The 18,019-nt window shown below is 46.2% G+C and overlaps 1 protein-coding gene across 4 annotated transcripts in view; it reads left to right on the top strand.

Moving 5' to 3' along the window:
- Positions 1-17,675, top strand: part of SEZ6L (seizure related 6 homolog like) — a 195,080-nt gene extending 177,405 nt beyond the window's left edge. The window contains exons 13-17 of one of the 4 annotated variants that reach the window (XM_055321806.1): positions 2,457-2,651; positions 7,825-7,857; positions 9,706-9,817; positions 12,368-12,470; positions 14,396-17,675. In XM_055321806.1, coding sequence (XP_055177781.1) covers positions 2,457-2,651; positions 7,825-7,857; positions 9,706-9,817; positions 12,368-12,470; positions 14,396-14,425 — 473 coding nt within the window. In that variant the 3' untranslated portion in view covers positions 14,426-17,675. Of the gene's footprint in view, positions 1-2,456; positions 2,652-7,824; positions 7,858-9,702; positions 9,818-12,367; positions 12,471-14,395 lie in introns of all 4 variants that reach the window. The other 3 variants (XM_055321804.1, XM_055321808.1, XM_055321807.1) reach the window with 3 other exon arrangements.
- The last annotated feature ends 344 nt before the right edge of the window (positions 17,676-18,019 follow it).

The following is an 18,019-nucleotide window of genomic DNA, read 5'->3' as shown; positions in this document are numbered from 1 at the left end:
TGGAAACTGTGGTGCAAAGCCCTAAAAATACAGCAGTGTATAAGCAGACATAATCCACATTCTCATGGAGCCTGGGGTCTGTTGGAGATGGGAGGAGGAAAGACGGGTCTGTGACGCAAATAACAATGAATCCCCAGCATCACCTCCTCTAGGAAGGCCTCCCTGACTGTCTATGCTAGGTCATGTTTCTCTTCCTGTAAGCTCCCACAGCTCCTATAGTTGCATCGATCACAACACTTGTGGCAGCTTATTGAAGTGATCCCTATCTGTTCATAGAACTGAATACATAACTCACTTGCCAGGATTGTATCCAATGGGTTTTTGCAGCCCTCAGGCCCAGCAGGCTCAAGAAACCACAGTACTTGCTACTATTACTGTCATTGATATTGTTGGCAGTACTAATGGGGTCTTTGTTGCAACTTCTCTTCTTTGATAGCGACAGAAGTAGTACCTGACTCCTGAGGCTCCCATCCAGGAGACATAAACCGCACCACCAAAAGTGATGAAAAGCCTACAAATTCAGGGAGGGTTTAAGGGTGGCTCCCCAGGGAAGTCCTTAGGGATTCCCCAGGAGGCCCTGGTTCATCGCAGCCCTGCCCTCAGAACACCACTAATAGGAGACTTCCTGACAGGGGCAGAGCCCACATGGCCAGACTGTGGCCATAGTAAAAGTTTCCACTGATGTGTCGTCCCCAGTGGCCTCACCTTGTCTCCCATGCTAGGTTCTCCCCAGGTGCCCCATCCTCATTTAGAAATTCCTGTCTCTGAGAAAGCAATAGCTCGGAGGAATTCATGACAGCCCAGGGGATTTGGCCCCCCACCCCCGCCTCCGCTACCACAGACGTTAACTGCATGGGACTTTGAACCCAGGGGGTCCGTGTTTGCATCCCAGCTCTGCCACTTGCCAGCTGGGTGACTTGGGACAAACCAGCGTCCTCATCAAAAAACATGACCGTGGCGACCATAAATACAGAAGCTCATAACCATGTGTGTGGCATACAGTAAGTGCTCAAATAACACTGGTTGCTAATGACCACAAGGTTTCAGGCTTCACTACTTATGGGGCATCTTACAAACCGTTCACAGCAATAAACTGGGGAACCTGATGTTGACACTTCGTTCAAATGTGCTCCAAAAATAATTTCCCCCTATAGTTAAGGAGAGGGGAGACCTGGGGAGGAAAATGGAAATGAGGGTGGATTTGCGATTGTTACTAAGACCTCCAGTCCAACTCAGTTGTATTCCTGAGAAAGAACAGGATGACTTCACAAGGATTACAACCAGAATTGTTTAAAAGCTGAGATCAGTGGTTCTCAGCCAGGGGTGACTCGGCTCCCCAGGAGACACTTGCCAATGGCAATTCCTGGAGGCATGTTCGGTTGTCACACAAGAGCTGACAGGTGCCACTGGCATCGAGTGGATAGAGCCCAGGGATGTGGTTCAACATCTTACAAGGCACCGGATGACTCCACCACAAGGAATTACCCGGCCCAAAAAGCCAGGAGCGTCTAGGTTGAGAGAACCTGCCTTAGATGATCTTATTTCAAAGTCTGGGTACCTCCTTGGAGTGGGAATGTCATCGCCCAGCCACATTTCAGCTAAGGATGGGGTCTTGGTCCAATCCAGTTATGTAACAGGCGAGAAAGATAGGGTCCAGAGCCTGGAATAGGCTAAACCAGAAATGGGCTCAACTCTCCAGTATGTCTTAAGCTGCCAGATGTCTTTCATGATGCTCCTACTGTATAATTTAGGATCGTGTATGATAGTCCTACTGCAGAGCAGACCCTGGGCTTCAAGCACACCCTAACAGATTCATCTCCCATGAGGAAAACAGATATTAAATAACTCAGTACAATACAGCGTGTTTAGTGCTGGGGTGAAGGAAGAACTCGGAAGATGAGTGACTCTATGAGGGATGGAGGGCACCTGGGAAAACTCCTTGGAGGTGGGGGAATAAGGACTGAGTATTGAAAGACCAGACTTGTCCAGGCCAGGTGGGCAGGTAAGGTGTAAATTGAGGAGCAAGAGGAACATTTCATAATTTAACAACACGCTATGACCTGCCAAGAACATGCTAAACACTTAACACTCAGGATCTAATTTCATCTTCCAAAGCCCCAGGACAAAGATACTACTATTATTCCCATTTTAGTGATGAGGAAAATCAAGGCTCAGAGAGGTTGTGGCCCTTGCTGGAGGTCACACAGCGAGTATGTAGTATAACCTAGACTTGAACCCAGATTCCATAGCCCAGGACATTCAACTGTACCCATGTGTAATGTGCACCCATAGGTGGGAGACAGGGAGGTGAGTCTGAGGAATGGGAAACCGCTGGAGGTGAGGGGAACACAGATGGTACTGGCGAGGCTGGCCAAAGCCAGATCATACAGGCTGGGAGTGGGAGTCCCCCAAGATTTGCATGATCTCATCAGAGCTGTTCTGGGCTTGCATTTCAGCGGAGGAGTCCCTGGCATGCGACAACCCCGGCTTACCTGAAAACGGGTACCAGATCCTGTACAAGCGGCTCTACCTGCCAGGAGAGTCCCTCACCTTCATGTGCTACGAAGGCTTTGAGCTCATGGGCGAAGTGACCATCCGATGCATCCTGGGACAGCCATCCCACTGGAACGGGCCACTGCCCGTTTGTAAAGGTAAAGAAACCTGTCCGTGACCCTGGGGTGGAGGGACCAAGAGATGGATGTCAGGCCTGGCTTCTTGTTACTATTCTCATTAAATCTAAGATACTGCCATTATTTTCTGCACCGCTAAGAAAGACCCAAAAAAAAAAAATGCTGCCAATTAAGCAATGGCACAATGCCTTCTCCTGGCTTAGTATTTTTATTTTTACTTACTAAAAGCTGTGTTTCAAGCTTAGAGTTTTGTTATGGAGAGCCATTCTGCTTTTGACTCCTGGTGCAGCTACATGGCTTAAACATTCCCCCCCTCCTGCACCCCGTTTTCACAACCACCTGGTTCCCAAGGGTTACGACTGCTCCCCTGTTGCCTCTGGGGTGGTCTCTCCAGCTGCTCACAGCCTCTCCAGACACTGAAGATGGGGCGCTGGAGGATGGCTCGCACACAGGCAATGTGAGCGCCACCTGCTGACAGCCGGTTAACACGCCATCAGTTGCAAGACCTCTTCCCCCTCCCATCCGGGAGATGGTAAAGAGGGAAAATGTATTTTAGAATCAGTGAGACACTCATCATTGAAATTAAGTTTTGACATACCCAGTGAGATTTGGATCCATTTATCTGGGTCTTTGAAGTGTGCGATTAATAACAATATCCTAAATGCAGTTGATGCTTTAGGCATCGAACCTTTTATGGCATTAATCCCCTTTGAGAAAGAGTCAGAAAGCTCTGAATTCTCTCCCCAGCAGGGACAGAGGCATCATGGAATTTTACATTTCTACCTGGGAACCCATAACTTCAATGGATTCCCCAAATGCTTTATCATGAACGCCAGCATTAAGCCTTACAAATGCTCTCCGACCAGCACTTCTACTCCTAGGTAGATGCGCAAAATAATTGCAAACAAGTATTCACACCAGCACTTGTGCATGAATATTCATAGCAGCATTGCTCACAAAAGGCGGGAACTATCCAAATGTCCAACAACTGGGGGATGTAAATAAAAATGTAGTGTAACCACACGGGAATATTATTCAGCTCTGAAAAGGAACAGAGTGCGGACACCTGCCACAGCCTGAATGGACCTTGAAAACATAACACTGGGACGCCTGGGTGGCTCAGCGGTTGAGTATCTGCCTTCAGCCCAGAGCATGATCTGTCCCAGGATCGAGTCCCGCGTAGGGCTCCCTGCATGGAGCCTGCTTCTCCCTCTGCCTATGTCTCTGCCTCTCCTCTCTCTCTCTCTCTGTGTGTGTGTGTGTGTATCATTAACAAATTTTTTTAAATCTTTAAAAAAAAAAAAAGAAAACATAACGCTATGGGAAAGAAGCCAGATCACATATCCTATGATTCCATTTATGTGAGATATCCCAAACCAGTAAACCCAGAGACAAGAAGCAGATTGGTGGCTATCATAGGGCCAGGGGAAAAACAAGTAACTACTTTGTTGGTACAAGGTTTCCTCTTAGGGGTGATGAAAATGTTCTGGAACTAGATAGAAGTGATGGCTACCCAACATCGTGAATGTACTAAATGCCACCAAATGGTTAATTTTATATTATGTGAAATTTACCTCCGTTTTTTAAATGTATTTTTTCCCTGAATTGTCTCACTTAAACTTCAGGACCACACTTTAAGATAGATGAGGCATCTTACCCATTTTACAGTTACAAAAGGAGAGGCTCAGAGAAGTTAAGTGACTTTCCGAGAGCCACACAGCTGTTACACGACAAATCTAGGATTTGAACCCACATCTCCTGATTGTAAATTCCCTGCCTCTTCCCCAGCGGGCTGCCTGCAGGGTAGACTGCAGAGCTGTTAGGCTGGTAGCCTCCAACCTGCCAGTCACTTCAGAATTAGAATCACCCAGACTGTTTATTTGAAATACATTCTTGAATCTACTACCCCAGATCTATAAAATTAGGAGCACTGATTCAGGAGTAGAACCCTGAAATCAGCAGTTTAACAAGCCCTGGGTTGCCCAAATGCACTTTAAATTTGAGAACCACTTACGGCAGTGGTTTCCAAATGTAGGGTATAAATACAAACAGGTGTCTGGGCCCCTGGAGGGCAGATGCTGTTCACGAGGTCTAGGGCTGGTGCCAGGGGACCGGTGTCACTGGCACCAGCAGTGAGTCTTAGCATCAGGCAAGTGCGGGAAACACTGGCATAGAAGTGCTGTGTATTCTCACCTCCAATCAAGCAGTGACCCGTCCTGTGAGGTCAAAGACCATATAGAAGTAGTTCTTAATAAGAGGACAAGGGATCCTGTTGAAATGCAGAGAAAAATAAGAAATTGGCAACTGGGATTTAAGACAACTGCCATCTTCCTCTTCGTTGCCATAGTTTTTGACAAAGTCCAGCCCTGTGTTTGAATTTTTTTTTTCGATAGCACAGGAAATCTGTTTTGTAGGGTTCAAACATTGGGATGTTTTCCCCGGGGAAAGATTCCCTGTAAGCATTCTAACTGCTACATGGATGTTAATAGAAGTTGATCTGATGTTGTGGGTAAGTGTTCTGCATGGAGGGAAATTGGTAGGGTTTGTTTTTAAGAAATCTAAGTAAGGGGACACCTGGGTGGCTCAGTGGTTGAGTGTCTGCCTTTGACTCAGGGCATGATCCTGGAGTCCCGGGATCGAGTCCCACATCAGGTTCCCTGCAGGGAGCCTGCTGCTCCCTCTGCCTGTGTCTCTGTCTCTCTCTGTGTCTCTCATGGATAAATAAAATTTAAAAAAAAAGAAATGTAAGTAAGGATACCATGGAAGGGTCATTTTTTACTTCTATGCATGATCTGCTCCCTGATTGTTTCTATTCCTTTTTGGATTAGCTGCGAAAGGTGTCTCATGCAAAAGTAGAGGGACCTAGAGATGCCAAGGAGGTACTGGGGCTTTTTCCTTCCTTTCTCCATCACGTCCATTCCTCCCGGGAAGCCGGTACTGATCACCGTGAGTGGACTGCCACGAGTAGACAGGGCTGCAAAGAGGGGGCGGGGTGTGTTTGTTTGCTGCCAAGTACAAACGCCTCATACCAGACGTATTCTGTATTTCACTTTTCCCCATTTATCACAACCCATCTGTCAAGTTGGAAAGAAGAAAAAAATGGAGCTCGGCCTTATCTTATTAATTGCCGCCCGGCATTCCACAGCCTCATGCATCCGGTCCTTCCTCTGTGGATGGATCTACTGGCTCTTTTCCGATTTCTTGCTTGTTTTGTCTCAGTTCCTCCCAGAAATCTCCTTGCCCGTGAATCTTTGGGCGCTGATGTTTCTCATCAGATAGGACTGATTCCTCCAAGTGGGATTGATGGTGTGGACAAGTGGATGCTGAGTTCGTGTGGACTTCGCCAGATTCTTTTCCACAACTGTAGGGATTCATGCTCCACCTCCCCAATAATGTGTGATAATGTCCTTTAACCCCCACATCCTTGCCAGTGCTAGATGTTATCAATTTTTTTTTATGTTGCCAATTCGATGGGGAGGTGGAACTGCCATCCTAAAATACACTAGAGACAAGGATCAAAGATGCTCAGTATCGCATCCCTGAAGCTTCTATGTTCTAAGATAGGAGAGCCCTTGAAGCTCCAGCAAGTGAGTGGCTCTCTGCCCCTCACTTTCTTCCTCAGGCATGATAGAGTTTCTGGCAGGAAGGGATCTTGGGGGATGCTTTCTTCTTCCTCTTCTCTCCACTGCTAGTCCTGAGACCCTGTGACTTTGTAAGGAAATGACAAATCACCTAGTCTTCCAAAAAAAAAAAAATAGGGTGCATGGCTTTGTGGTCTGCAGTTGGCAAAGTGACCAAGCTCCAATGTAAGGACACCTGACTGGGACTCAGCGACCCCAGGCTTCAGCCTGCCGGGCTGTGGACCACCTGCATGACCGTAGACGAGCTACCTTCCCTCCCTGATCTTGGTTTCTCTTTGTGTGAAATAAAAGACAGGGCCTGCGAGGCTGCATTTTAGCATGTGCACCAGGGCGCTACTGACCACACTCCAAGGGACACAAGTTTCAAGGCTTTCTTCTGGCTCCGAGATTTAGCAGGAGTTCACACACTCCCAGACACGCAACCAAAGTCCCGCTCATGTCTAGGTGGGAAGTATCTGTCTCAATCTCTCCATTTTCTTGATGCCCTAGCTCCAGAGATAATCTGCGGTTTAGTTAGTTAGTAACCTAGCTTTTCAACTCATTCTTTTGGCATCACATGTTGATGACCAATGTCAAGGAATGACGTTGGCCAAGGCACAAATTAGGAAGTCTTAGTATTAGGACATGAATACAGCTGGGCCTTTGGTGGCTGTCCCCTGCCACCCCCTTATAATGCAGTCTGTTTGTCTAAGCATCTGAGGTTTTGCATCTTTGAAACCCATCCCTGTGGGTATATTTTTGTGCTCAGCTACCATGTTGTCTTTGGTGCCAAAGCCTGGAAATGCCAGTCCCATCATCTTGAACTTCCAGAGACATTTTATAGGGAATATGAGGAAGTGAATGACTTCCAGAGAGTTCTAGTCTGTGGCAGGAATGGAAATTGTTATACAGGGAATACAAATAATAGTCAAAATAAATACAGAATAGAAGTGAAACCAGAAAGGTTCATACAAACACATGTTTCAAAGCAGGAAAACAGTTTCAGCTGTGGCTGGATTTTGGATTTGGGGCTTTATCATGAGCCTCACTGTTCATCAACTTTTGTCCTACATAGAGAACAATGAAAACGAGCAGAACTACGTAATTAAGAGCAGAGTCTGGAGAAAGTCGAGCAGTCTGGGTTTAGAGCTGCCTTCGTCCCTCAGAAGCTGTGTGAGGTCAGAGAAGCTGCTTCACTTCTCTGAACCCCTGTTTGTTTGTCTGTAAAATGGGGATGATGATAGTATCTACCTAGTGAGATTGTTGTGGGAGTAAATGAGCAAATACATACATAAAGCTCTTGGCACAGTATCTGACATATGGTGAGTGTTCAGTAATTAATCACAGTGACTATTGCTGTCCTTGTTTTTTCCTATCTATGTCATGATCTCTCAGGAACCTAGGAAAGGAATATGTCCAGACACTTCCACTAATTCCAGGAACCCAAGATAAATCAAAGCCAAGCACTAACTTCAGCAAAACGTGGCACAGGCTTTTGCTCCTAATTTTTTGGCTCCATTTCATGCAGAGTGGATTCACTCGACATTAACCAATGCTTCCAATTTCCCTTTCAGTTAATCAAGACAGCTTTGAACACGCATTAGAAGGTGAGTTCCGTAATGAAAAAAAAATCCAATAAATCAAGCTAATAGCAGAAAACAAGGGCAGGTCCTTGCATGTCCTTCTCCAGGTGCTAAAAAAATAAGCAGAAATTCTGTCTTCTCACTACAGAAGATAATTTCAAAATAAAACATTTTAAAAGGAACAAACCACTGAATTTGTAACCTAGGGTCCTAACTATGACCTGAAAGAGATTTTCCAGCCGTTCTGTTCTTGGGGTAAAAAAAAAAATCTGAGGGTGCACATGCCTGAGAAAGGCACAACCCTTCTACACCAATTTTCACCCACGTGGTGCTGTTTGGGGGAAGTAAGTCTAGCAATGCCTCACCTTCCATGCCTAGCACCCACCTGGCTTCAGGGGGGAGAGTTCTGCTTGGGGGGGATGCTCTGTGGTCCATTTCTTCCTTGGTCTTTCTCTTTCCCCAAATACCTGTCCCTGTATCCTCCTTGCTTTCTGTTCTCCTCCTATTAGGAACTCCCAGGTGAGAATTATTTATGGGGAACAGACAGTAAAAGCTGGCCAGGATTTTGTTTCAGTTTTTTTGTGTTTCCTTTTCCTTGCCACCCCTTCCCTACATAAAACACTCCGCATTCTGTATAACCTCCATTCACTTTGGTACCAAACCACTCGCCCAGGCTGTGGTGTCATGAAATATTTATGTATTTTTTTGTTTCATTTTTATTTTTAAAAAGTTATAACCAATGAAGCAGTTTTTATTATTTTTGGAGTCACTTAGCTTTCTGACAATAAATCATTCACTCTGAATGTGGGACTATGCGAATTACGTGTCATTAGCTGCTCTCCTTTGCAACCGATGACATTTTAATCCCAACAGGCAGAGCAGGGGCTCAAGTGTAAGTGCAGGGAGGAGCGTGTATTAGCAACTCTGCAGGGAAAAGAGGGGGCATTTCGTGGCATTAGCGTCTATTCAGGCCATCTCTTTGCTGCCTTTTGGAGACCAATGAACCATGAGAATGTCTCAAAGGCCTGGGTTGCTCAGAGATTATGAGTGCCAGCGTAATGTTTTGTGCTCGTGCATTTGCCATGGGTTAGCATCGATTTTTTGAGACTCCATAGAGTGGCAGTTAATGGATTATAGATCGGCGTACAGCCGAGCTCTGTTGGCTGTGGCCGTGGAGAAATGGCAGAGAAAACCTGAGTAGGAGTGTCTGGAGGAGATGCGGGGTCTCCCTTCAAGCTGTGCTGGGAAGATGCCTCCTGAACCCCCCAACAGCTATTGTAGTTCTTACAATTTCCACAAACCAGTGGGAGGCAGTGGGAGGCTCTGGGTGAAGCCAATATGGTGCGACCATAGCCTCTGAGAATCAAAACTGGGTCTTCAGAGTTGGGGTGTCATTGGGGGGTGCAGCGTCCTCTCCTGGAGGGTCTGATAGAGCAGCTCTGCCAGTGTGGGTGCAACAAGCTCCCTCTTACACATGGAATATCGAACAAACCTGCCTTCTCCAGTTAGCATATATGACATTTTCTCCAAGTCTCTCCTTGAATTGGATTTTAGCCAGATTTCAACTGCAGCCACACACCCCTCAAATGGGCATGGTATCACCAGGAGTTCAAAGAGTAATTCTCGGTAGCCCATGACCACCCCACCCAAGGATGGATCTGGGCTTCGCTGCAAAGAATCAGTCCCCTTTGCTCTACTCTCTGCCTCTTCTCCCCTCTGGGGATGGTTGCCCAACAGCTAAGGCTTTTGATGCCAACCAGCTCTTTGAATGAGTGCAGAACTGGAAAGGCAGGTGCTCACCTGGGAGCCAGGTACCCAGGCGGCCTGAGGGCATGAGACTCCGAGGGCTTCACTGGCTTCTGTGTTCAGTAGCAGAAGCGGCAGCCGAGACATCGCTGGAAGGAGGAAATATGGCACTGGCTATCTTCATCCCAGTCCTCATCATCTCCTTACTGCTGGGAGGAGCCTACATTTATATCACCAGGTAGGGGGCTTCCGGGCAGGGGTGGGGGGCTGCCATCCACTCAATGGCCAGCGCACTGGAAGACAGGCTCTCCATCTGTAACTTGGGGCTGGTGGCGTTGGTGTGCCTGTAGATGATGTGATTCAACTCAGCTCTGGGAGAAATACTCCTACTGAGCACCGCCCACCCCTCCGAGGCAGGAGGGCTGAGGATGCAGCAGCAGATAAGCAGGCCATACCCCTGAGCTCCAGGAGCTGTGGTTTAGTGGGACATACAGACATTTTGCATTGCCAGTCACACAATGACATTGATTCCATTCACTCATTCATTCATTCATTCATTCACTTACTCCACAAACATGTGGACCATCTAACACATACCGGACATTGTCCTGCCTGTTGAGGATCCTGGAACTTGCCTGCAGTACGGAAGGAAAATATTAAGCCATGGCTAGGATATTCACTAATTCATTCAAATTCACAATTATTGAGCACCTACTATGTGCTGGGAAGGTTTTTTTTTGGGGGGGGGGCGTTTCTAGGAACATCACTGTGAACAAAGCAGAAGGAGATCATTGGTATGTGGGGCCCAGGTTCTAATGGGAAGAAGATAGACAAGTAAAGTATGTTCAAAAAGTAACAGTTGACCCCTGAACAACACAAGAGTTAGGGGCGCAGACACCAAGTGAGTTGAAAATCTACATATTTAACTTTTGACTCCCTGAAAACTTCACTCCCAAGAGCCTACCATTGACAAAAGGCTTACCGATAACATCAACAGTCAGTTAACATATATTTTCTGTGTTACATGTATTATATACCGTATTTTTTTTTGAGATCAAGAGAGAGTGTGAGCATGGGGGGATGGGGGCAGAGGGAGAGAGAGAGAATTCCCAGCAGGCCCCATGCCCAGCACGGACTCCCCACACCCTGAGATCATGACCTGAGCCGAAATTAAGAGTCAGACACTCAACTGATTGAGCCACCTAGGCACCCAATACCATATTCTTACAATGAAGTAAGCTAAAGAAAAGTAAATGTTATTAAGAAAATCATAAGGGGGGGGGCGCCTGGGTAGCTCAATTGGTTAATTGTCTGCCTTCGGCTCAAGTCATGATCCTGGGGTCCTGGGATTGAGTCCCACATCAGGCTCCCTGCTCAGTGGGAAGTCTGCTTCTCCCTCTCTCTCTGCCTCTCCTTCCTCAACTTGTGCTCTCTCTCTCTATCTCTCTCTAATACAGAAATAAAATCTTTTTTAAAAAGAAAAAGGAAATCAAGAAGAAGAGAAAATACACCTGCAGGAGTGTAGTATATTTATCAAAAAAAAATCCACATATAAGTGGACCTGCACCTGAATATAAGTAGACCCGTGCTGTTCAAGGATTAACTGTGTACATTAGGAGGTGGTAAATGCAGGGAGAAAAGAAAGCTGTGAAGAGAGCAAAAGGGAACTGGGGTAGAGGTAGTGATCAACTTTCAAAGAGGACTCCTCACTGGAAATGACAGCTGAGTAAGGACTTAAAACCAATAACAAGTAACTTATGCAAATATCTGGAAGAGGAGGATTCTAGGCAGATAAATGGTATGTGCAAAGGTCCTGAGGCAGGCATCTGCCCAATATCATTTTTTCCATTTTTTTTGTGGAGCCCACAGGATTGTAGGGGGACAGGAGAAATACACATTTTTTTAAGATTTTATTTATTTATTCACGAGAGACACACAGAGAGAGGCAGAGACACAGGCAGAGGGAGAAGCAGGCTCCCTGCGGGGAGCCCGATACAGGACTCAATCCCGGGTCCCCAGGATCATGACCTGAGCCAAAGACAGATGCCCAACCACTGAGGCACCTGGGAGCCCCAGAAATATACAAATTATATATAACACACTGATGAGCATAACGAAAGAGAGAGATAGGGTATGGTAATAGAAGAAACACTTTTTAAATAGGTTGTCAAAAAAATTTTTTAAAAATAAATTAAATAAATAAATAAATAAATAAATAGGTTGTCAGAGAAAGTTTCTCTGAGGCAACACAGTATATAGTAGGTGCTCAGTAAATGCTCATTGTTGCTGTTGTCACCCTACATGAAAGAGGGGCTCGAATCACCTTCCAGGTGAAAACCAGCTGGGCTCCACTCCTCCCCAGTAAGGGAGGTACTGAGGCTTTAGTTGTCAGTGACTGGGTTAGAAGTTGAGGGCAGGGACGCCTGGGTGGCTCAGTGGTTGAGCATCTGCCTGCGGCCCAGGGTGTGATCCTGGGGTCCTGGGATCGAGTCCCACATCGGGCTCCCCTCAGGGAGCTTGCTTCTCCCTCTGCCTGCATCTCTGCCTCTCTCTGTGTGTCTCTCATGGATAAATAAATAAAATCTTTTTTAAAAAATGTTTTTTAAAAGTTGAGGGCAGTCATGATTCCAGAGCTTACCCATGTGGATCCTCACCACGAGAGGCTGTTCCCACACCACTCCTTGGCATTCGTGTAAGGGGCCCCGACCAGCTGTTCCCCTTGGGTGTTGCATGATGTCTCCCGCTCTGGGACTAGTGACTCCTCTCTCCTTTGCTCTCCCTTCTCCAGATGTCGCTATTACTCCAGCCTCCGCCTGCCTCTGATGTACTCACACCCCTACAGCCAGATCACCGTGGAAACCGAGTTTGACAACCCCATTTATGAGACAGGGGTGAGTTGGTGTCTTTTCTCCATGCCCCCCACCCGCCCATCCAGTGCCTCCCTCTCTGTCTGCTCTGAATGCACTGACATCAAAACTGAAGGTTTCCTTTCCTCTTGCTCACAATGCCCCTGGCAGAAAGGCATGGCCAGTAGTCCTGTCCCATCCCCACCATGACCGCTGGGGGGGTAACCGCTGGAGGAACCCAGCTCTCTCTGCTTGCCGATGACAAGCCTGGATGGCCAATCACTCTGGGCAGAACGATCACAGAAAGAAGGGGCTGCACTAAAGAAAGACCCAAGGAGAGATCGCCGATATGGGCCAGAACCTGCACCACCCCCCCCCGGGGGAAGCTGGTGGCAGTGGGTGGCATCCCCCAGATGACTAAACTCCACTCTGTATTGAACGGCAGCACGTAACATTCCAACACACTCAGGTGCAGACTTCGTGTTGAGCTACCCAGAGACACAATCATGAACCAGACAGACTGGTCCAGCCATTAATGAGCTTATAGTCTTCCAAAGGAGACAGAGCTGAGTAATGATAACAAGAAAATGTACCACGAGCTGGGCATCTTAAACCCAGAAGTTCCCTGAATCCCTGCAATTCCGTCATACGTTCTGCAGTTACCCCTGATTGACTGATGACAATACTGAGGGTCAGAGAGATGAAAAAAATGATTCGGCCAAGGCTGCGCACAGCCTAAAGCACAGCCTGGAGCCAGGATACAAATTCAAACTGATGCCGTTAGTCATTCTATTACCCACCTCCCTTGAACCTCAAACAAATATGCCAGTGAGATGGTTATAACAAATCATCAGTTTTAGGGACCATGAAAAATTTGGTCAGGGCACTAAGACACATGGCCAAGACATCCTAGCACATTTGGGATCCTCCCCACACTTTCGGAAAGGGGATCATGCAAGAAGGTGATCACCAGGAGGTGAGAGTGGGGTGGGGGGGCGCTACCTTCCAGTCTTCCCTCCACATTCCCATCCACCATTGATACGCTTACTTACCTGTGCTGACCCAGCAGCAACAGTAGACCTCCACTAAAGCATGTGACAATGACCTCTTCCGGGGCCAAGCCTCTGCCTTCTTATATCTCCCTGTTCCTCTGCCTTGGAGGCCTGGAGAATATTATTCACCCTTGATGGATATTGGAGAAAATGAAGTGGTTGCCACCCACATGTCATGGTCATTTTAGATATGGCACCGCTAAGAAGACATTGGATGTTATTTTATATTCTGTATACTGTGTTTCCAAATCTGAAAAGAAGGTCAAGCTGATAAAAAAAAAGAGCACTTCAGAAACTACATCTCTTTTTTTAACTTATTTAAATTCAATTAGTTAACATACAGTGTATCATTAGTTTCAGATGTAGAGTTCAGTAATTCATTAGTTGCATATAGTACCCAGTGCTCAGTACATCAAGTGCTCTCCTTAATACCCATCACCCAGTTACCCATCCCCCCTCAACTCCCCTCCAGCACTCCTGTTTGTTTCCTAAGAGTCTCTTATGATTTGTCTCTCTCTCTCTGATTTTGTCTTATTTTCTTTTTCCCTCCCTTCCCCTATGACCCCCTGTTTTAAGAAACTAGATCTTATTACTACTTATTAGTATAATGTGTCAGTTACCCAGCACTATGATAAAGCTGAGTAGCAAATAATTCTGAAACTCAGTCACTCATAGCAACAAGGGGTAATTTGCTCAAAAGTCTGTGGGGTGGTGTTTTCAGCCGGCTGCAGCTGGGGGATGGCCCTGGCTCGGCCATTCTCACTCACACACCTGGGATCGGCACGTTGTTGGCCAGGTGACTCTGCTCTGCTCTCCACATTCTTCACCTCCTCGCAGGGACTACCAGCTATCAAGCCACGCTCTGCCTGTGGCTCCACCACCCAGGGCTGACCCCATCTGTGCTTCTGTCTCTTGCAGGAAACCAGGGAGTATGAAGTTTCCATTTAAAGAGAGCTACGCTTGAGAGGGGAACTCACAGATAGGAACTCAACTACAACCTCCTCGAGAAATTCATCCAGAGACCACGTGGCATTTGATTGAAACCCCAGAATGTTGTCCGTCTTTTCTTTAGACTCTTTATTGAAGATTCACTGTTTTCTTTGCTGTATTTATTATATTTAAAATCAAAAATAGGTGTGGTTGGAGGTGTTGCAGCTGTGGCCAAATCCGTGTGACCGTCTCATTTCTAAAGGCAGGTGGAAGACCTGCAAAATGGCCAACATGGCAGCAAAGGGGAAAAAAAAACAAGAGCAACTGGGTTTCTCCATCAGCCGTGCCATGCTATGGCTGCACCAAATTGCACGCGTTTGGGATCCATGCCCATGGTGCTTTTAGGACAAATCCAAGCCCCAAGATTAGGTTGGAAAGGGTATTTCTTGATGGAGTGACTTGGGTCGGACTTCAGTTTGAACAGGTCTGCTCCAAAACCAAACCCAGGTTTGCTCTTCCAATGCTCTCAGCTTGTGGCAGGTCTTGCCCCATCCCCTCCCTCCCTCCAGGAGCTTGCTCATCTGCCACCCTGGCCTCGCTGGATGCTGGCAGACTCACAAAATGTTTCAGTGTAGATGAGAGGTTGGAGAACTCAGATGAAGTGCAGGGTGAGGGAAAACACCGAGTCAGGGGATCAAGTTAATAAAATGTTCTTTCCTTTGACACGCCATCAACAATGAAAGGGGAGGTAATTGATGCTACAAGGGCCAGAATTGATCGCTCTGTTCAGCAAGGCCACCCTCAAGCTGTGACAGTAGATCCTCACGGGGAGCTTCACCCGCGTAGTTACAAGGGTTGGTGTTGGGGTGGGGGTGCCGTGCCCTGAAATCCAGAGATGAGCTCGGTTTGTCTTCCTGGAGCACTGAAACACCTGAGCCCTCAAAATAAGGGAGACTCACGTGCACCATTTCTCTAAAAGGTGTCAGGATATTTTTGCGATCAAGCATTTCAGAAGGGAGGGTCCTATGAGAAGAAACTGCTTTTCTGTCCTCTGAAGTTCTGTCCAGATGTTGCACGTTGGCGTGCATGCTGACCATGGAAGGGCAGAGGAGTTGGGAACAGGTAGGTTTAAAGCCACTACACAGTCCTCGTCATACAATTCGAACCCCAGGGAGGACAGAAGGAGGAGTTTCAGGGCAGAAGGGAAGTCATAAACCTCCTTAATCCCATGTGCATCCTCAGATTTTATCAGGGTCCTTTCACTCCAGCCCAGAGGGACTGGTGAGTGTGTGGCTCTCAGGAACATTCTTCTCTAAATACAGGTAGAAAGAAAAGGCAGGGGTTGAGGATACATGGAAGGAATAGCACACATAAAGTAAATTTGCCTCCCTGGGTCCGTCACCTCCCTAGTGATGGCCGGTGACTCAGAGAAGGCAGTGTTAGTGCTTCTGGATCCCACTTTGGCACTCTCCCAGGCTCTCTAGAATTATTTGACATTGCCTGATTTTCAAACAAGAAAAGACCTTTCTGGCAGCCATGCCATGGAGAGGATGTCTGGGAGTCCGTATTTTGGTAGCTTGTCTAGGCAGCTCTGGAGCAGGGTAGGGCAGTTGGCTTTGACACACACAGAGCCTCCCCCTGGCCAGAAGTTCAGACTTCAGTCTTGAGGGATCTGAGCCCCAATACTTCCTTCTGCCAGAAAAGAATCCTACTTATATGATCCTTATGGCATGCATTCCTGATGCACAGCAAGAGATAATTGAAGGCTGCTTTCCAGCCACCCAAAACCCACCCCATTTTATGCAAAACAAAACAAAACCAAAAAGAACCCAGAAGAGAATCGTTCCAGACCATTAATAAGCAAAGTCATGTTTAGAGAAGGTCCAACAATTCAAATAATATAACTTTTTTTTCAAAACAGAATCCAGTCTGCTTTTATTTCTATTTGATGCTTATTCTAACCCTAACCCTGAGTCATGTGGAATGAAGAACTCTATTAATGATGTTTAATTTTAGAACATGCTATGGTTACGTGCAGACTAAACATTTGCCTTTCGTCAAAACTGAAAAAATATGAAATCTTTATTCTAACCCTATTCCCTAAAAGTGGCCAGGCCACAGCCCAAGAATCCTTATTGGCTGTTGGAGGGATAGAAAAGGCATTTTGTTTTGGGGTTTGTTTGGTTTTGTTTTTTTTTCTTTTTTTCTTTTTTTTAAGATTCCAATGTCTTTGTTTTGTCTTAGTAGTACAGCACCTATAACATGTTTTAAAAGTTTATTTTCGCCTAAAGATGGATCGTGTGAGCTTGGCAATGTACAGTGTGATTGAAAAGACAGATTGGTGTCTGTTTTTCTTTTTAGGATATCTGAATGTGTATTTGTAATATGTAAAGGTAAAAACATGATAATAGTGCCAAAAAACATACCGGGCATCTCATTTCAGCTCATACGTGTCTGTTTTTATAAGATCAATGTTAAAACCCATTGGGATTAAATATTTTTGAACAGGATACAATCTTGAGCAACTCGAGAACCCAACTGAACCTTCCTACAAGCCACTCTTTGTTTTTAAAACAGTGGGGAAATACGTTTACAGAGATTTCGAGCTTCAAAGAATGCATGTGATGGTGTGTATTACATGCTAATTCATATAAGCTGTATCTGTCAGCTACCGCTCTGTGCTTTAAAAATGCACACTCTCGATCCTCTTCAGCTTGGAGCTCATCTTTTTGCTTTTTTGGAGGGGGTAGGGAGGAGTAGAATTATTTAGCCAACATAAGTATTCTGGTCGCAACTTGAAGACCATCCTTACTTAGTTCCATAGACATGCTTTAAATATGATCTTTTGAAGCCAGCTCCCTGGAAAGCCTACGGAACCTCAGGCTGATAGCTTTGGAAACTGTGAAACTGCCTGGCAGGAAGCAAAGTGGCTACAAGATTAGGACGGTTGTATAAGTGGAAGTGACTTGGCAAATACAGGGGTAGATTTAGGCTGAGCATGAGCCTTGGGCTAAAAAATGACCTTTCTTTGGGGTAAATCCAAAGGGTATGACTTTCCTATGCCCTTGCGAAGTCATGGAGGGGAGCGTCATTCCAGGTCAGATATTATGGAGTTGTCTAGCATCCGCAAAGGTAGGCTTTCTTCTGGGACATTTTCATTTTCATTTTATGCCCAAACAGAATAAAAAGCAAAACAAACTTTCTAAGCTAGAATAATGGAGTTAAGTCATTTTCCACTTTGTATATATTGATGCTAATAAAACAAATGAAAAAGAGGCAAATCTATGGGGTTTTTGTTGCAAAGATATTCCTGGGATGGCATCAAGGGGAGAGGGGTGTTTCTGGTGTCTGGGGACTAGGTTGGGGTGCACCTTCTGACACTTTGATTGACAAGACAGGCTGCCAACTTCGGAGTGGTTCCGGGAACATCAGAGCAATGTTTGGAACAAGACAGGACAGCTGCCATCATCAGACACACTGCTGTCATGGGCTGCCACGACCAAGTGCCATAGATGTGAGGTTTAAACAACAGAAGGTTATTTCTCATAGTTTGGGAGGCTGGAAGTCCAAGACCAGGGTGCTGGTCATTTAGCTCCTGGCGAGAGCTCTCCT

This window comes from Nyctereutes procyonoides, unplaced genomic scaffold (assembly GCF_905146905.1).
Source record: "Nyctereutes procyonoides isolate TBG_1078 unplaced genomic scaffold, NYPRO_anot_genome, whole genome shotgun sequence".
In the NCBI taxonomy this organism is placed as follows: domain Eukaryota; kingdom Metazoa; phylum Chordata; class Mammalia; order Carnivora; family Canidae; genus Nyctereutes; species Nyctereutes procyonoides.
The sequence above is the reverse complement of the archived record's forward strand: the minus strand, read 5'-3'. Positions and strand labels throughout refer to the sequence as shown.